This window comes from Bombina bombina, chromosome 3 (assembly GCF_027579735.1).
Source record: "Bombina bombina isolate aBomBom1 chromosome 3, aBomBom1.pri, whole genome shotgun sequence".
NCBI lineage: Eukaryota > Metazoa > Chordata > Amphibia > Anura > Bombinatoridae > Bombina > Bombina bombina.
Window position 1 is genome coordinate 966653556 of NC_069501.1, and position 19794 is coordinate 966673349.

Here is a 19794-nt window from a genome sequence, read left to right on the forward strand (position 1 = left end):
TAATCAGCCAATCGGATTGAAGTTCAATTCGATTGGCTGATTGGATCAGCCAATAGAATGCGAGGTCAATTCTATTTTTGGGGGGCTTAGGTTAGGTGTAATTAGATTAAAATTCTTGTAATATTTTTTTATAGTTTTTTGTACTATAGTTTAGTTTATTTAATTGTATTTTATTTTAGATCATTGTAGGTAATTTATTTAATTAATTTATTGATTGTGTAGTGTTAGGTGTATTTGTAACTTAGGTTAGGATTTATTTTACAGGTAATTTTGTAATTATTTTAACTAGGTAGCTATTAAATAGTTATTAACTATTTAATAGCTATTGTACCTAGTTAAAATAAATACAAAGTAGCCTGTAAAATAAATATAAATACTAAAATAGATACAATGTATTGTAGCTATATTTGGGTTTATTTTAAAGTTAAGTATTTAGTTTTAAATAGGAATAATTTATTTAATTATAGTAAATTTATTTTGTTTTATTTAAATTATATATAACTTAGGGGGGTGTTAGGGTTAGACTTAGGTTTAGGGGTTAATGACTTTATTATAGTAGCGGCGACGTTGGGGGCGGCAGATTAGGGGTTAATAATTGTAGGTACGTGGCGGCGATGTTAAGGAGGGCAGATTAGGGGTTAATAAATATAATATAGGTGTCGGCGATGTTAGGGACAGCAGATTAAGGGTTCATAGCTATAATGTAGGTGGCGGCGGTGTCCGGAGAGGCAGATTAGGGGTTAATAATATAATGTAGGTTTCAGCGTGAGGGGGGGCGGCAGATTAGGGGTTAATACGTGTAAGGTTAGGGGTGTTTAGACTCTGGGTTCATGTTAGGGTGTTAGGTGTAGACTTAGAAAGTGTTTCCCCATAGGAAACAATGGGGCTGCGTTAGGAGCTGAACGCTGCTTTTTTGCAGGTGTTAGGTTTTTTTTCAGCCGGCTCAGCCCCATTGTATCCTATGGGGAAATCGTGCATGAGCACGTTTTTCCAGCTTACCGCTACAGTAAGCAACACTGGTATTGAGGGTTGAAGTGGAGGTAAATTTGTCTCAACGCTCACTTTTCTGAGGCTAACGCAGCCATTCAGAAAACTCGTAATACCAGCGTTGTTTAAAGGGAGCGCTGGAAAAAAAAGGAGCGTTAGCCCCGCAGGTTTTTACTGACAAAACTCTAAATCTAGGCGTAAGTGTTTTACTCTTATTACAGACTTATAATTATTGATCAAACTTGCCCAAGATTTAAAATGTATTAAATTACCATTAAATAATTGCATAATCAACAAGTGCATAATTAAAAGACAATGCAATAGCACATCTCTGAATTTTAAATGAGCAATATTTTTTTTCTGACAATTTTTAAAATTGACTTCAATTTGCTGGCCACTGTATTATGTGACAGCCACCAGCCAATCACAGCTTCATATATGTATACACTGCAAACTTTTGCATATGTTCTGTAGTTGCTGGTGCATCAGTAAGTGTGCATATAAAAAACTGTGCCCCATTTGTAAAGTAAATTGGAAAGTATCCTAAAACTGCATGCTCTAACTGAATCATGAAAGTTTATTTTAGGCTTTAGTGTCCCTTTAAACAGAGCCTGTGTGTTTCAATGCTGTTGCTAAATTTTGACAACCATGTCTTTTTTTTAAAGAAGTTAATAGCTTAAGATTATACCTAATATATTGCCTTTATTTTATCAAACCTGAAATGTTCTGAAATAATCTGAATTAATTTCAGACTGTTATAGTAAGCAATTATAATTATTTTTGGTTTTCTTACGACACTTATTTACTACAATGATCTGCAGTGCATTGCCCTGACAGCTATAGCGGTTAACAGAGTGTGTTAAAAGAAACTGTCTGGGCCAGATTACACGTGGAGCGATAAATATTAATATTTGCACTCCACATAGTAATACCATCGCATACTAATGTGCGCTGGTATTACAAGTTGACAGTTTACACAAGAGCGCGCTTCCATAAGCTCCAATAGGAGCCTCGTTCTCATCCCGTGACACGTGGCATGAAAACCAGCGCAGCGAAGGGGGTAAGTAGCGCAGCGATAGCAGCGGATTCTAAATATATATATGACTATATACATATATATTTATGTGTTTAAAAATACTAAATCTAAACTGTTAGTTTTTCATTTTACATAAGAGCAAATTCCCTACCCTTACAACAATTACTGTAAGGTGATACAATGTTGAATCATTTGAAATTTAAGTGATATTGCACAAGGGTGTATTCAATTCTGTATACTCTCAATGCAACAAAAGTAAGTACACCTTTCATTACTGAGAATCAAATCTTTTACTTTTTTCAATACTTTGTATGTCCACCTTTATTTTTGATGACAGACTTAAAGGACCAGTCAACACAGTAGATATGCATAATCAACAAATGCAAGATAACAGGACAATGCAATAGCACTTAGTCTGAACTTCAAATGAGTAGTAGATTTTGTTTCCGACAATTTTAAAAGTTATGTCTTTTTCCACTCCCCCTGTACCATGTGACAACCATCAGCCAATCACAAATGCATACACGTACCATGTGACAGACATCATCCATTCACAAATGCATACACACTTATTCTTGCACATGCTCAGTAGGAGCAGGTCACTCAAAAAGTTTAAATATAAAAATACTGTGCATATTTTGTTAATGGAAGTAAATCGTAAAGTTGTTTAAAATGGCATGCTCTATCTGAATAATGAAAGTTTAATTTTGATTGAGTGTCCCTTTAATCCTCCTCGGCATGGAGGATGCTAGTGTTGCACAAGTTTCAGGAGAGATGCTCTGCCATTCTTTAGAGACAATTCTTTTCACCTACTCTTTGCTGGAGGGGTTGTGGTGTTTTACCTTTCCCTTTAAAATACCCCAAATGTGTTCTATTGGATTAAGTCAGGTGACATATTTAGTTAGGTCATAGTTAGTTTTCACTTTTTTTTTTTCTTTAGAAACTCTTTCATGATTTTGGCATTGTGTTTTGGATCGTGATTAATTATCATAGCTATAAAACAAATTAACAGCGCTGGAATGGAAAGTGGAATCTCACACAGTAAGTGCTTGTTGGCCCACGCTAAATTAAAAATCCATAAAAGCAATACACCACAATAAAGAATATGACAATACGTGGGTTAACAAACAACTGAAAAAACTGAAATAACGAAGAATGATTAATTCAACTTAATATTAGGAAAAACCTAAGAAGGGTGATAACACAAAATCCTAAAGGCTTAATAAGCCAATAATGTCATAGTCACCAACCTGTAGTCCAAGCTGTGTGATAAAAAACTACGGATGATATGAAGGACAAGTCTCAGATGGTTAAGAAGATAACTTAGTATCCATTTCTTTAATGTTGCTATAACCTTCTTCCCAATCTTGAGCTTTTCTTGGCGCACTTTCTTTAACAATAGAATGTCTAGGTGCTGCTTAGATAGATGACGTGTTGTTGGTGTCTTCTGGTTGCTGGAAATCTGTATAGAAAGAAACAAGCGCAGATTCAAGGAAATATGTCACTTTATTAAAAAGCCCTACTACACAACAATATGCACTTACAGGAGGGAAGTAAAAATGTGCCTTTAAAATATGGTTTAAAAAGAACTCCGTGGCTCATATACCATCATTACAAGTGTCTGTCAGACTTTGAGTCTTTGGATGAACAGTTCATGATGTTCTTTAGGCCGTCAGTTATGTTCTCTAGGCCGTTCTAGAGCACCTTGTTCCTCTGGCTCAGGGATTGCTGAGCCATCCGCCTTGGGGGGCCCTGTCCTCCGGGAGGCGAGTTCCCTACCGCTCCCTACTACAACACATGCGGGTAACCCAGGTTATGTTTTTTCCTCCTCGGAGGGTGGATTGTTCCCCCCGGAGTTTGTGGCACGTTTTCGCTTCCACATACTTTTGGCGCCTGCGCGTCTACAAAGTCCAGATGTTTATTTGCAATTGTGTTCGTGCCTGATTGCCCCAGGTCTCTCGGCCACAGGAGGGCATGTGCAGTTCCCTGCGGGTGTAATTGTTCCGGAGTGTTGTGCCTTTCGTTACAAGCTGGCTCGTCTTCGTGTTCTACTCAGAAACATTTTTTGTTTGGGGACCCTATCCTTCTCGGTTATGGGACTCATCAGTCTCCTCCTTCGAATGGCTCACCTCGTTAGACATGGGGGGATGAAGTAATCTCCTTTAAGTCTTGTTATCGAGATCCTTCCCAGTTTTGTTGGAAGAACAGGGTTTCCGTTAGGCTGGTCCTGCGGATCTTTCTGTTCTTAACCCTCGGTTTGCCTGTCATTTTATTTTATCCGGTAAGGATGAGTTTTATTTTTATTTTTCATACTATGTTTCCTGCAGGAACTTTCTCTGGGATCAATACTCGCTGTTTGCTTCTACAGAAGTTGTTTGTGACACGTTAGTCCCATGTTTGTCTGTTTTTTCTTCCTCCCTCTCTGAGGGCGGATTTAGCCAGCTTGGCAGTTATGACCCTGGTTGCAGGCTGGTCCTGCTTGGGTTCAGATCTTCTGTCTCGCAGCTTATTCAGACACGTGGCGCCTATTATACATTGCTGGTCAAGTTAGGGTGCCGAGTGCTCTTAACATTATTTTTGTTTCTTGTTATTTGTTTTACAAGTTTCAGCTAAGCATTCTCAAGAGGACTTGCAGGTCCGTGTGGCTCTCAGGATTGTTTCAGTCCTAAATAGCCGTCTCTCTGGTGACTGGGTCAGTGAATTTTGCTGCGTCACACTTTGTTGCTTCCCATACCCTCGGAACCTAGAGTATGCCTTCCCACGTGGTGGGAAAATTAGAGGGTTTAACGGGGTGGTGTTGCTTTAGGAAATTGTCCTTTTAGGACTTGTTCCTTTAGTGGTTCTTCTTCATTGAGACCTCTTGAATTTTGTCCATTTCTCCTTGTGGATGGGTCACCTTCGGGGGACTTGGATTCCCTTTGTGAGTTGGTTGTTCCTTTTTTGGGACATTAGACAGTGAGGTCTTTTTGGGCTCTGGTTAGAGGTTATTCCCCGGTGTTAGGAATGCTTGGCATATTCTTCTTGGGATAGAAGAGGTCCTAGTGGTTTTCCACTCATATGGTTCAGGTATTGCCATCCAGGTGGCATCCAAACCCGTGTTTTACTGTCTTCTGACTTTGAATCTGAGGTGATGTGAAGGCTTGATGTTGCTTTGTTCGGGTGACTTGTCCTTACTGTTCCTTTTGTGTCTGAAACTCGTGGCTAGCTGGACAGCTAGCACAGCATACTAATGCTCTGTGGCTACTCTGTACTGTAGCAAACCGAGGGTTGCTAGTTTGATCCCTGGCGAGGTCTACTCAGCCTTTCCTCCTTTTGAGGTTGATAAAATGAGCAGTGCCTTGGGTCCCTTAAGGGGGATTAGCCGCACTTTCCAGCACAATTATGTTAATGATTAAGTAGGTTGTGACTTGCTGTTAACATTTGCTCAATTTTATTGGCATATATTTTTTATTTTGTATGTATTTGTTTTTATTGTGATACATTATAACATCATGTCTAGTTCCTTTACACTGTATTGATACATCATAAGTTTGCAAGTAGGCATTGATGTATTAGGATACGATTCACTTGCAACACATTCTTTAGTGTTTGTACTGCTAATCAAGCTGTGATTAATCACTCTGTATAGAGATTGCAACTATGTTTGCATTTTTTGCACATTGTGTTTTATATATTTAAATAAACATTAGTATTGAAACCACCAGGTTGTTTGCACAATTATTTGTTAGCGCTGTTACCATTTGTTATTTACAATTATGTTAATGTTGCTTGGATGCCTGTTAGCTCTAGTGTCCATTTATGACCTTGGCTCTTTGGAGTGTTAGGCTCCTGCAAGGGGTGGTCTCTTCCCTTTGGGTCAGAACTTGCAAGGGCTTCTTGCTCTTGTTATCCGGGTTATTCTGGATTTTTCCCTGGGAGGTCTGTTTTTTTATATCAGACGAGGGATTTATGTTCCTGGAAGATTGTTTAATCTAAACATTTGTGGGGCCCGGGTTTCTTGTCCTGATCTTCTGGTTGTCAAGGGTTTTACTCCACGTTTTCTCTTTGTGGATCCCGCTGTGGGATGTTACCGGACCTTATGATCCTAGGACTGGCCTGGGGGTTCCAGTTTCCAGGGTACTTGGGCTTAGCCCTTGTTCTGGCTGTTCTGTTTTACTACTTGGCCAGATTTACTGAGAGCAGAGGCTCCTTGGGGCTTGTCTTCTGCCGGACGATACGGTTCCCTTGGGACAGCCAACTAACGTGACCTGATGGTGGGCTTTCCTGCCTAGCAAACGGAAGGTTTGCGGTTGCTCAGCTGTCACTTTTACACCTGGTATGTGTGCTAGCACGATGGTGTTTTAAGGGGTTCTTCCATGTTCATCAGTGACGTGGCCTTGTGTCCTCTCGGTTCTTCCTACGACTTCCTATTTATTGATGCTCTCCTCTTCTGGGGGCTCGTTGTCCTCCTTTCGGAGGTGTGGTTCCTTTTTTTAGGAGCCTCTCCTGTGTCCAGGAGGTTGGAACAGATGTTTTATCTGTTTTGGGGATTGGTCTGCTCTTTGAGTTGTTCCTTTCCATCTGGGGAGCTGCTGGCTCCGCTTTTGAGACTTAGTCGGGTGGCTTTGCTAAATCCCTTGGGTCTAACGCCTGCTCAATTGTCTTTCGGTTGAAGTGGCTGTGTCCATTCTTCAGCCCTTTTGGGGGCTGGTTTTGGGGTTCCTTTCGGTTCCCTTACTTTCAGATCTGCCGTTGCTTAGGCTGGTCCGGCTAAGTGTAGGATCTGAGATCTGTTGTTCATCCTCAGGTCTTGGGGGTGACAGTGGACATTTTTTTTTTTAGAGGTTCTGTGCCTCTCCCCCTTTGAGATCTGTGAGTAGGCTGGCGGCCTGGATTACCTGGAGAGTGTCCTCTGTCTTGGAGGTTGGGCACTTTGCTATTTTGTTCGGCTGCTTCTTCCTTACATATAGTGTTTTCTCTGTGTCTTCCTACGGATGGCAGCGTGTTACTGGACTCAGATGTTTTCTTCTGAGTTTGCTTTCTGTTTGCTCAGTCTCTGAGTTCTGACGTTTTGAGGACTTTGTCTTCAGCTGTCTTTTTCGATGCTGTTGCATGATGTTTGGTAGATGTTTCTTTTCCTTGATGATGCACGGTTGTGCCTTGTGGGTTGAGTGCCGTCTCCCTTTGAGTGCCGTCTCCCTTGTTGATCCATTCGGGTCTCTGTGGACTTGGCCTTCCTTTGAAGGTGGTTTTTCCTTTATGGATTTTGCTGTACCTTTTTGGGTATCCCTTTGGATTACCCTTGTCCTCTCCCTTTTGGGGATTTTGGTACTGTACTAGTAAGGGTTGTGTGGAGACCGACTGCTGGGCAACGGTTCTCCTGGAGGAGTTTTGGCTCAGTGAGTCTGCTTGAGGTCTCTAGTTAGGCTTTCGGACTATCTGCGGGTCAGTGTCCATGGGGCCTTTTCCTTCTAGTTTTTTTGCCGGGCTCCGACGAAGCAGAGTTTGGTTGGGTTGTGGGTTTTTCAGTCCTGGTGCCCTCAGAATGGGCCGCCTATTGTACCCTCCCGTTTTTGCATTCAGTGTCCTCTATAGCTTGGGTATTGTTTTCCCAAAAGTAATGAATGCAGCTGTGGACTCTTTCCATTTATGAAGAAAAACTTAAATTATGCTTACCCCACCCGTATTTTTTCTGTGGGGCGTCTGTTATTTTTTTTTATTCTTCTGGCACCTTTTCACCCTGGTATTTCTTCTACTGTTCCTTGTTCCTCTGCAGAATGACTGGGGGATGGGGGAAGTGGGAGGAGTATTTAAGCCTTTGGCTGGGGTGTCTTTGCCTCCTCCTGGTGCCAGGTTCTTATTTCTCAAAAGTAATGAATGCAGCTGTGGACTCTTTCGATCTGAAGAAAAGAAAATTATCAGGTAAGCATAATTTACGTTTTTTATTGCTATAAACACTGTTGCCATATAGTGCTCAATATATATTCACATTCTTAAGCCTACCCCTGTATGCTCTCATGGAAAGGAGAAACGTTTCAGCAAAGGATACCTGTAGATGGAGCTTTAGAGTGTAGTAGCTTTATTCACTCTAAGTTTAAAATCTCTGTTAAATCTAGCTGTACAGATAGAAGAACTGTTTAATAAAGATAATACAAACTGATAGTGTATCTATCTTTGGATACAAAACATTCTGCTGTGGGTAGAGATGGGAAGGCCTTGAAAAAAAATAGAAACAAAAAATGTAGTGTGGAATTTGTTATTTTACAATGATAAATAATATGTCAATGACATTGTATTCAAACTATATAGCATGAAGACCTTAATGAAAGGCGTCTGAGACACTGGGGTAGATTTATCATAGTGCAAGCGGACATGATACGATGTAGTGTATCATGTCCGCTGCACATTGATAAATGCCGATAGCATACTCTGACGGGAATTTATCATTGCACCAGCAGTTCTTGTGAACTGCTCGTGCAATGCCGCTCCCTGCAGACACCCGGCCGCTAACAGGGGGTGTCAATAAACTTGATTAGGTTGATTTCTGTCCGCGGCCTCAGAGCAGGCGGACAAGTTATGGAGCAGCGGTCTTTAGACTGCTGCTTCATAACTGCTGTTTCCGGTGAGCCTTAAGGCTCGTGCGGAAACAGGGGCATCAAGCTTCATATGGAGCTTGATAAATCGGCCCCTTTTATGTAAAGTCTCAAATCATTGCAATCTCTCAGCTGAAGACAAGCAAATCCTGGAATACAAGTCAAGTACATTGTACTTCTCAATGCAATTCTCAAATAAGAGAAATATGTATTTCTGCCTCTAGGGGGCACTGCAGAGGAAAGGCTTCAGTTTAGTTTGTTTGTGGGCTCCATCGTGTACCCCCTACAGTGGGTAATTGTTAATGTACAGTAGATTATAGTTTCTGTCCTCTCAGGCCTTAAATGACAGGTAAGAGGTTAAATTCGTCTGACAAATTAGTTTATCTTTATAACCTTTATCTAAATGATTCCTTTTAATGTTCTCCCCATCACAGCATAAAGTTTACCTATAGTCTTGCCACTAAATTGTTTTTTTCCTCTTCTTCGTAAAATAGTGAGACCAACATCTAGACTAGAGTTTGGAAACATTTCCACAGCGCAATTCCTGCTGAGAGCAAAAATGCAATTTGCAAATACTGTAAGAAGAAATAATGTTTTCCAAATACTACAAGGGACAAAACACATCCTACATGCCAGAGATGCCCTAAAGACATTAAAGGGAAATTCCAGCCAAAATTGGAAGCCACATGGATGCATTTCATTTTTGAATAGAAGCATATTTGTAATATACACGTATTAGCAAAAATGCTTCTAATAAAAGCTATAGTTGTTTCATGCACCGTGCACCAGCATTTTAATCACAGCACTTGCTCATAGAGCCCAAGGTACTTGTATCATTAGTTAATTGCTGACATGATACAAACCACACTGGTGCTCTGATCAGCTGCAGTATTTAAAATGCTAGTGCACTGGGAAGATCTAACTATGTTTCACGCACGTGCAGAGAAAAATATTAACACTAAAACAGTCATAATTTTTACTAGAAGCATTTTTGCTAATACATATGTATTGCACATGTGTTTTTATTCAAAGATGGTATTCATCTATACTTTATGGAATTAAATGAGTGCAAGTTTTTCTCTCCAAAGTTCTCTTCCCAGAAGCACTCTTTCTCCTGCCTCTGTATCATCACAAAGTGTTTGTTCACCACCAGGAAATGTTGCAAACCATTGCCTCACAATACCTTCATTTATAGATAAAATGACACCTGATCAAGCTCTTAATACAATCTTTCACTTTACTTTCTTCAGCAGTTGTAAGCTTGTTTCAATCCGTGTAAACCTTGCGTTTTTAGAAGTCCATGAGAAAATGATAGCAGTAGTTCAGAAAATGAGATGGATTAAATTGCATGTAAGCACTTTACAGAGCCTCACTTTACAGCGTTTCGCTAATACAGCGATTTTGAAACAGTGCTGTAATCTTTGTAAGATTGTGAGAAAAGTGACTGGTACCATTTTGTTATACGCAGTTCACTTTGTTTACAGCATTACAGTGCAATCTGTGTCTCAGTGCTATAGTCTGGCAAATTTTACTACAGTAATTGTCACTATTTTACAGGTACAGTATTTATTGAATACTAATTGAATACTGTGCTGTGCGAGTGTTAAACTAAACGTAGCACTATTGCCCCCTTAATATATGTTAGTTCAAATGTGTTTTCAAGTTTTTAAACACACTGGCAAGTGAAAAGAAAGCTAAAACTGCCTTGTTTCACTTTAAGGTGGTTTTCACTTTACAGCGGGGCTCCAGTCCCTAATCCGCTGCATGGGTATACCTGTATATGTTGTGTCTGTTTCCTTTTCTCAATTAATTTTTTTAAAGTTAAACCTCGCTATGGCGCTTAAATATTGAGGTGGTCCTTACATCCTCCAATGACCATGTCCAACTGGCACAAATAATGCCAGTTACTTACCCTTTTTTTATGTTGATGGTTTCTTGCTTTTTTTTGTTGCTTTTGAGGGAAAGGGGGGTGGTTACCTGTTCTCAGGTATACTTGAAATGTTCTTAGCAAATACAGACCTTGTTATTCCATTTGTAACAAAAACATTTTTTAAAAAGCAAGTTTATTTTATTTACTGAATATGCTGTAATTTTATTTCAAGCATAATACTTTTGTATACACTGCATTTCATGCTCCCAGTGTAACAAAAATTTAATTTTTTAAAATTTTTCCAAAGATTTCTATTTCCGGAAAATTAACATCTCTAGCTGTAGGCTGCCTTGGCAGCTTAGTGCGGCAATGCTGGAAACAAATAAAGGAGCTTTCAGCATGAAGTATTTTATACTTCATGAATGAAAGTCCCCCTTATTTGTTCCAATGGTAAATCCTAGCGTTTCACAAATGCTTTCAACCAAGGATACTAAAGAAAAGAGTTAAATTCGACAATAGAAGTAAATGTCTTTGTTTTTAGTGCATGGTTTATCTAAATCATGAAAGTTTAATTTTAACTTCCATGTTCCTTTAAAGTATTTTAGAGAGATTATGCCACAAATAGCCTTTTATTGAATACAGAAGGCACATGGTGCATAGAAATTGCTTTGATATTTCATATTTGCCACTCTTGCTGAAGTTTAGTGAATTGGCCACTGTCATCAAACTATATGCGTACAGTGCATTATTCATGAGATTCTAAAAATGAAAGAAAATATAAACATTACCAGAAATACTAACATTTTTCCATTCTTCCTCAGGTATGGTGGAGGATTACAAGCCTCCTTTTTATGATGTTGTTCCACATGACCCAAGCTTTGAGGATATGAAAAAAGTTCTCTGCATTGACCAACAGAGACCAAACATTCCCAATAATTGGAGTTCAGACACTGTAAGTCATATCACTATATTGATTGATTGATTGATTGGTATAAAATGAATTTAGAGTAAAGCTTAAAATGGTGTTATATTAAACTGATTAATGAGAAATTAGGGCATTCTGAATTACCTCTGAATAACCTCTGCCTGCACATAATTTTTAAAGTGCAGATTTGAAATAAGTGGAAGAAAAATTAGTTTATAAACACCAGAAATACATATTTTTCAGTCCAACAAAATCTAATACATTAGAAACCAATAGGGTAGCAATATTTACCATTAATGTGATATGCTTAGCATCATATCTGACAAATAATACAATTTCCTTGTTAAATTCAATAAGTGACTTGCATCATGGGTAACGTGAGAATGGATAAATAACTCTCACTCATTTTGAGAACTAGTACAGTCTGTTAAATATGACTTGAATGACTATCTCAAACATGGTTTACGACCATTGGGACATGGTTACATTGGAAGCACAACAGATAACTGAAATTAGGAACTTCTTGAATGACACCTTTATCTTTTAAAGACAGGTGCAGCCAAACATCTTTTGGATCAAAGTGCTACTATCTTGAGAGAATAACAAGCTTATAAAAAGTGAAATTGCTATACAATATTTGTAAACCAGTGTTTAAAATTCTAATTACCAGACATGCATTATATGGCTTTATGTGTGATATAACGTGGAGCGTTTTGAAGCATGTCCTCGAATTTTAGTGTTTTCAGTTTCAACAAGACAACTAGGGGGCATTCATTTGCAATAACATTAAGGAAGGAAACATTTGGAAAGCATAAGAGGGGAACAGATTGAGCCACAAAGCTACACCTCAAACTCTATTGTCCCCTCATCTAGCTGCCATTGGTATAGGCCTAGTTGGTGTTGACAAAAATATGCCCCAGACAATATGCAATGATCACATATAATGTACAGTCAGATAAGTACTTTATTCACAGCACTGTGCTACACTGAAACGTTTGATTGATTAGCACCGTACTTCAGTCATATGTTACAATCAAGATTCTGTAAATGAATATGAGTGGGGTATGTTTCTTTCTAATGACACGGCGAGTCCACTGATTATAATCAATTACTGTTGGGAATATCACTCCTGGCCAGCAGGAGGAGGCAAAGAGCACCACAACAAAGCTGTTAAGTATCACTTCCCTTCCCACAAACCCCAGTCATTCTCTTTGCCTTGCTGCATGGAGGAAGTACAATTTTGGTGTCTGAAGAAGGGTGGATTTATTTAGCTTCAATCAATATTTTATTATTTTAAAGCCAGATTAGGTTTACTCTGACCCTTCCTTTAAGACTGGGTCTAGCCGTACTCCATGTTAGTCCCTTCAGTAGGGCAGTGGTGGCTTTAAAGCAGTTAGGAACTTGTAAGTTGTGCCTTGCTGCGTTTTCCTAACATATTTGCTGCCCATGGTATAGAAAGCCTGAGTAGGTTTACTCTGCCTTTCTTTTTTCTACAGGTCTATGTGAGAAGCTGCATCCTCTCATACCTAGTAAGCTGTCCTTCTGCCGGATGGCCAGACTGCAGGTAAGTGCCTTTGTCTTCTATGTATGGGGACTTGCACTGTTGGGCCAAACTGCAATGTTATTTGGGATAGGTATATCCTTGGGAAGGATATTTTAGGCAGAAGGCAGGCACTTTTTGGTGACAGGGAGACTAGGGGTTAATACTTTTCTATATATAGTATTCCCTAACTATTTGGCTCGTTTTAAGGCTTGTGCATATTTTTCAAAGGGTTCATTTTCACTTTAGTTCATTGTAACGTTTGAACTGCCTTTTACTAGAAAATGAGTAATGGCAGAGAGGTAAGACTTATACTCTGAAGGGATTTTTGGCATTAGCAACACTCTTATATCTACTTTTTACTTTAATTAATTATAGCGTTTGAACTGCCTTTTACTAGGAAATGAGTAATGGCAGAGAGGTAAAACTTATACTCTGGAGGAATTTTGGCATACGCAAGACTATTTTATATACTATCAAAAAAACGAAAGACTCCGGCAAACCTCCAGGCGTAATAGAAAAAAATGTCCTTTATTGTGGCGGAAAACAAGCTAAAAGACAGGAGTAAAAACAAAAAAGTCACAGCAGGACTAGTGTCAATGTCTTACGCGTTTCGGCTTTGACATAGCCTTACTCATAGACATACTAATTCTCAATCAGTCAGGGCTTAAAAAGCCCTAGACTAATTAATTAACCCCGTCCTACTGTGATTGAGAGTACATTTAAAGGGACCACACCAATGCGACTAGAGAGACAAATACCTTGGTGATAAACAAGTGCACATAGTGAATATTTAAACAAATATGTACATTTCCAAATATCACTGAACAGATTTTGAAAAAGTGTCTTAATCCTAACAATGCGAATATGGACCATTCTACACTAAATAAATCATTCATATAGGGATCACATAATCCGTCTATACTTATAGACAGAGTAAACCTAAGGACATTTTAACAAGCAGATATCAAATATTAACAAGATTATAGTAAATTGAAATTTATCCTGCTATGTCAGACACTCCTTCTTTTAGGCTCATATAGAGAAACAATTGTTGGCCCTACTGATTCTTTTTTTTATTTATTTGTATGTATAAAATTATTAGTGGAAGTCCGCCCCAAATGTTCACATTCTATAGATCAAAAATAACACTAATCCTCCTATTTTTGATAGAAGATATCATGCAATGAATACTTGGGTATATGTACCCCTGATAATATATATGTGTGTTTACACATATCTATTCTAGCAACAATATAGATTTATAGTGTTTTCGCAGATAGGCAATTAGAAAGATGGACAATAACCATATGTAATAAATCCTATACTAATATCTTTGTAATGAATATTCAATCATATCACTTTCTTTGGCAAAAATGTATGACATCATAATCTATATTGAGCCCTCCCGGTCTGCGAGTTTTTAGCTGGAAAATCCAGTATGCTTCTCTATACAACAATCTCTGCGTCCTATCACCCCCCCCCTAAAGGAGGGTCTGATGTATTCTATGATCTGCCATTTGAGACTGTTCACATTCTGATTGTGCTCTTGTATAAAGTGCTGTGTTAAGCCTGAACACTCAATTGATTGTTCAATATTCTTTAGGTGTTAACGTATTCGTGTCTGGGCTTCTCTCGTTGAGCACCCAACGTATTGCTTATCACACAGAGAGCATTCTACAAGATACACAATGTGTGTGGTTCTACAATTGGTCAGATCAAGAATATTGTACATTCTCTGAGTTACCTTGGACTGAAAAGTACGTGTGGTCTCTGCATAGCTACATGCTATGCATTTACTGTAATGACATTTGTAATGACCTTTCACCTGAAGCCAACTACTTTCAGATGTTTTGTCTGTTCTTAGCATGCTTGGTGAAAGTATGTTTCCCAAAGTACAACCCCTTTCGGCAACAAATTTGCATCCTTCTGAAGTATAATTCCTCAAGCTATCTTCAGCTGACAAAATGGGGAGATGTTTGTTCACTATATCACAAATAGCCTTGAACTGAGGACTATATGTAGTGATAAAAATAGGTTTCTCCTCACCAAACTTAATGGTAGCTTGTCCATGGCGGTCTCCATGTATCATGTCATCTCTGGACATTCTGCTTACTTCAAGGTAAGCTCTGTTAATAACTTTTGTTCTTATAACCTCTCTCCTTTAACTGATTTTTAAGTACAATACTCTCTTTCTCTAAATTCAGGTCACTCGAGCAGTTCCGTTTAATACGGATAAACTGCCCCTTAGCAATACCAAAACCCGTATGGGGGGGATGATTACTGCGTGCATGCAAAAATGCATTTGATGCAAAAGGTTTACGATACAAAGTTGTATCGATATGGCCACTAGACACATCTCCCATAAGGGTAATATCTAGATATGGAATTTCAGTCTGATGGTACTCAAAAGTAAATTCCAAGTTTACTCTATTATCATTCAGGAAGTGGACAAATTCTTGTGCTTCTACTTGTGTGCCTGTCCACACCAACAGCAAGTCGTCTATGTATCTTTTATACATTTTCTATAGGGATTTCCTTCTGCATAGATGTGGGACCGCTCCTACCAACCCATAAAAAGGTTGGCGTATGCCGGGGCAAACTTGGCCACCATAGCGGTCCCACGTCTCTGCAGAAAGAACTCTCCACCAAATTCAAAAAAATTATGACTAAGTAGAAACTCGATAACCCTTAATAGGTACCTCTTCAATCCACTATCATAATTGCTGTACGTGTTCAAAACATTTTCAATGGCTTCTAAACCACATGAATGAGGGATGGCAGAATAAAGCCCGACAACATCTATCGTGAGCCACAAGCAATTGGCATCCCTTGCACTTCAAGTGTCTTCAGAAGATGTTTCGTATCCCTAACAAAAGAGGGCAACAGATGGACGAATGGCTGCAGGAGGGTCTCAGCCCAACTGGACAATTTTTCAAACAATGAGCCTATACCTGATACAATAGGTCTTCCACGCACCTCCTCCAAGGATTTATGTACCTTGGGGAGGTGGTGGAAGATTGAAATAACAGGTCTGGCCACAAAAAGAAAGTCTCTGGTATCTTGGTCAATTATACCCTCATGCATGCCATCATCCAAAAGATCCCACAACTGATTCTGATAAGTTTCAATTGGGTTTCCTCTTAATTTACTATATACATTTATATCATAAAGTTGCCTTCTTGCTTCTGCTATATAGTCAGATTTGTTCATAATAACTATACTGCCCCCCTTATCGGAATTTTTGATGATGATATCCCTTCTACTTTTCAACTGTGTGAGAGCCTGTTGTTGCAGTGTGTTTAAATTAGGGAAGACATGTTTATCATTTTTAGCTAAATCAATGAGGTCTTCCTCTATTCTGTGGTGGAAAGCTTCTAGGAAGGGTCCACGTTCTCTAGTAGGGTAGAAAACTGAACGGGGTTTAAAACCCCCATGTGTACTTTTAGTGTTGTAAGGGGTATCAAAGGCACAAGATTCAGAAAGAAGGTCATGCAAAGAGAGATAGTCACATGTATCTACAAAATCTGTAATGTCCGAGGGGTTACCTGTGTCACTATATCTAGTGTCTGTGACTAATTGTGTGTCACCATATGCCATACCCTCAGTTTTGTTTTTATTCCAGAAGAACTTTTTTAATGTTAAATCTCTCACAAGCCTGTTTACATTGACTATTGTTTTAAACAAGTCAAAATTACATGTGGGTACAAATCCTAACCCTAGACTTAATACCTTTTCCTCTTCTGGGTTAATCAATACATCAGATAAATTAATTATTTTCATATCCTGTACTTGTTGCGACCCCCTCTTGCTCTCCTGTACCCTCGTCTTCCTCTTACGTCTCTTCCTTTTTCTCCTCCCCGTTCTCTTTCCTTGGGGTCCACCTGAAAAACCTGCTTAGTTTTGATACATGATTTCCCTGGGTGGTTTAAAGGTCAAACATCCCCTTCATTATCACTCAGGAATTCCAGTCTTTTATCATCTAGAAGCTGTTCTGTGCTGTTTCTCTCTGCACTAATTAACTTCTGTGAATTCCTGGTGACAATGGGATCAGTCCTAATAGAACTATTTGTCTTAGGTCTAACTATAGGTATTTCTTCATCTGACAACCCACTAGAATCCCCTCTGGGGGCCAATTCAGTTGTATCCTCATCAGAAGGTTCCGTATCACTGAAAGTAACTCTCTTCTCTTGTACTGAGCTATTTCCCCTAAATCTTTGGCGAGATCTAAGACGCCTTTGTCTAGAGCTAGTGGAAGTGAAATTATTATACCACACATAAACTCTATTGGTTGCATAGTCGGTATTATCTCTGTTAAATTTCTTCAATTTTAAGTTGTCTAGTTCTGTTCTAAATCTATTTACTGTTTCTTGCAATAATTTATCCAGATCCTCAAACTTGGGATGATCTACAAACTGGTGTAATTGACTCTGTTTCTTAGCTACTTTTTCTCTTATAGTAACAAGCGGTGTGGTTTTGAATTTAACAATCATGCCCATTATTTTTTTGGACAGTCACTTAAGGTAGCATTCCACTCATTAATAAAATCTATGTCATCAACCTGAAAGGTTGGAAATTTGTTTAGTCTCAGTCCTCGTGTGAATTAAGTCCATCAACAGATATTTCTCCTTGGCCCTTTTGTCCCACCAAACTTTATATTCTTTCAGAAGCATTTTCTCCATCCATAGGAAAGTCTTGCAAGACTATTTTATATACTAGCCTGTTGCTAGTATCTTAAGCGGGAGGAGTCTATATTGTGCAGCGCCATTTTCTGGTACTAATGCCTTTTCTTTTTGCTTCGGCTGACAGAATGAAGCGCAATACTAGCTCTTAGCTGCGCGCTTTATTTCTTTGCCGACTCTGTGTTCCCGCATTTTTTTTTTTATTTTTTTTATAGTTTGCCCAAGTCAATTCGAAAAGGTCTATTTTATTCATGGTATAGAACACATGTCTTTCCATAGAGTTAATGTAGGCCATGATGTCTATAGCAGAGGACCAACTCGGGGGGTTCTGGGTTTTCCATGCTCTAGTGATCGCCAATCTAGTGGCCGAAAAGAGGTACACACACATGTAGCTCTGAAACTTGGGAAGAGAGTGTAGGCCTACATGTAGTAAAGCAGTTTCTGGGGTTTTTGGGACATGTATATTTAACCTGGCTAAAAGAGTATATACCCTATGCCACAAATGCTTAAGTTTGGGGCAGGCCCACCAAATGTGGAGGGAATCTCCTGGTTTCCCACAGAGCCTCCAACACTGGGGCGTAGGAATCAGTTTCAGTTTGAAGAGTCTCATTGGGGTAAAATACCAATAAGCAATTATAAAATGATTTATAAAGGGTCGTGCAGTGTATGGCTTTTGTAGTGAGGTCAAAGGCCCTAGACCATAGGGACTGGGGGTAATGCACATGTAATATATCCTCCCATTTTTTGATATGTAGTGCCTTATCGTCCGGAGTTGCCCCCTCCACAAGCCAGTAGAAAAGGGTCAAGGGCCTGCAAATCCCCCCCCCCCTTTTTCCAAAGTGTCTCCCAAGCGGTCAAGGGACGGGAAAGGGGCTGGGTGAATCCCCAGGATCTGAAGATACTTTTAATCCGAGTGTATTCAAATCGTAACTTGAGAGGGGCGACCGGCGTACCGGTTAGGTGGGACAAAGGCCGGTAAGTATCTGGGGAGTGGGGTGAAATTAAGTCAAAAACCGATGAAAGGCCCAGATTGGACCACGTGTTGGGGTGCGAGTCAGTGAGGACCAACAACAGGCCAGTGAGTGAGTGAATAGGCGAGGGGTGGGGGGGTATCTTAGGGTAATGTCTCAATTTATCCCAGGAACTCAGGCATTCGTTTATTATAAAGTTCTCGACGTTAAGCGTGCGTCGGCAATGTGGGGGAATCCAAATTAGGTCATACAAATGGACATTGCTGGGAAGGGATGCCTGCTCCAAAGCGCGCCATCTGCTCGCACCCAATCTGTTTCCCCATTGTGAAATATGGGAAAGCATGGCCACTTCGTAGTAACGGGTAACAGAGGGAGAAGCAACTCCTCCAAATGATTTCGGATATTGAAGTAGCTTGTGAGCAACTCTGGCTGGTTTGCCTTGCCAGATGTACCTCGAAAAACCACTTTGGAACTGCAACAACAGACATTGCGTGAGTCTTAAGGGCAGGCATCGAAAAAGGTAGGTCAATTTGGGAAGAAATGACATCTTCAAGGCTGTAATTCTGCCCAACCAAGAGATTGACTTATAATACCATTTAGAGGATAAGGATCTCAGTTCAGCCAGTAAAGGGAAATAGTTGTCGCGTATCAACTGAGCTTTATCTGGTGAGCTAAAGATTCCTAAGTGTTTGATATTGTTGGGCTTATAATTAAACCCATGCGTTTTTATTAATGCCTGAGTATAGTCTACTGGGAATCCCTTAGCGTATAACTCAGTCTTTGAGGCGTTGAGCTTATAAAAAGACATATCTCCAAAGCGGTGAAGCAAAGATAAAAGGGCTGGAATAGTAGTATGGGGAGAAGATGTAAATATAGTGATGTCATCCGCAAAAAGATCAATTTTATGGGTAGTACCATGAAGAGTAATACCTGAGATAGAGGGATCTTGACGCGTAAGCTCAGCGAGGGGTTTTATGGCGAGGTAAAAAAGTAAGGGAGACAATGGGCACCCTGGCGCGTTTCGTTAGTTAAAGGGAAGGAGCCAGAGCAAATTCCCAGGCCTCTGACCCTAGCCGACGGGCGCGAGTACAGAGCTTTAATAAAGGATACAGACTCTGACGGGAATTTGAAGACATCCAGTACCTCCCACAGGTATTCCCAGCGAACCCGATCGAACGCCTTCTCGGCATCAAGGGAGATAACCGAAAAGG

At 39.6% G+C, this 19794-nt stretch overlaps 1 protein-coding gene across 1 annotated transcript in view; it reads left to right on the forward strand.

The window, feature by feature from the left end:
* Positions 1-19794, forward strand: part of ACVRL1 (activin A receptor like type 1) — a 256334-nt gene that overhangs the window by 185863 nt on the left and 50677 nt on the right. Inside the window, exon 9 of the mRNA XM_053708027.1 lies at positions 11287-11417. Within this exon, the coding sequence (XP_053564002.1) occupies positions 11287-11417 (131 nt within the window). The remainder of the gene's footprint in view (positions 1-11286; positions 11418-19794) is intronic.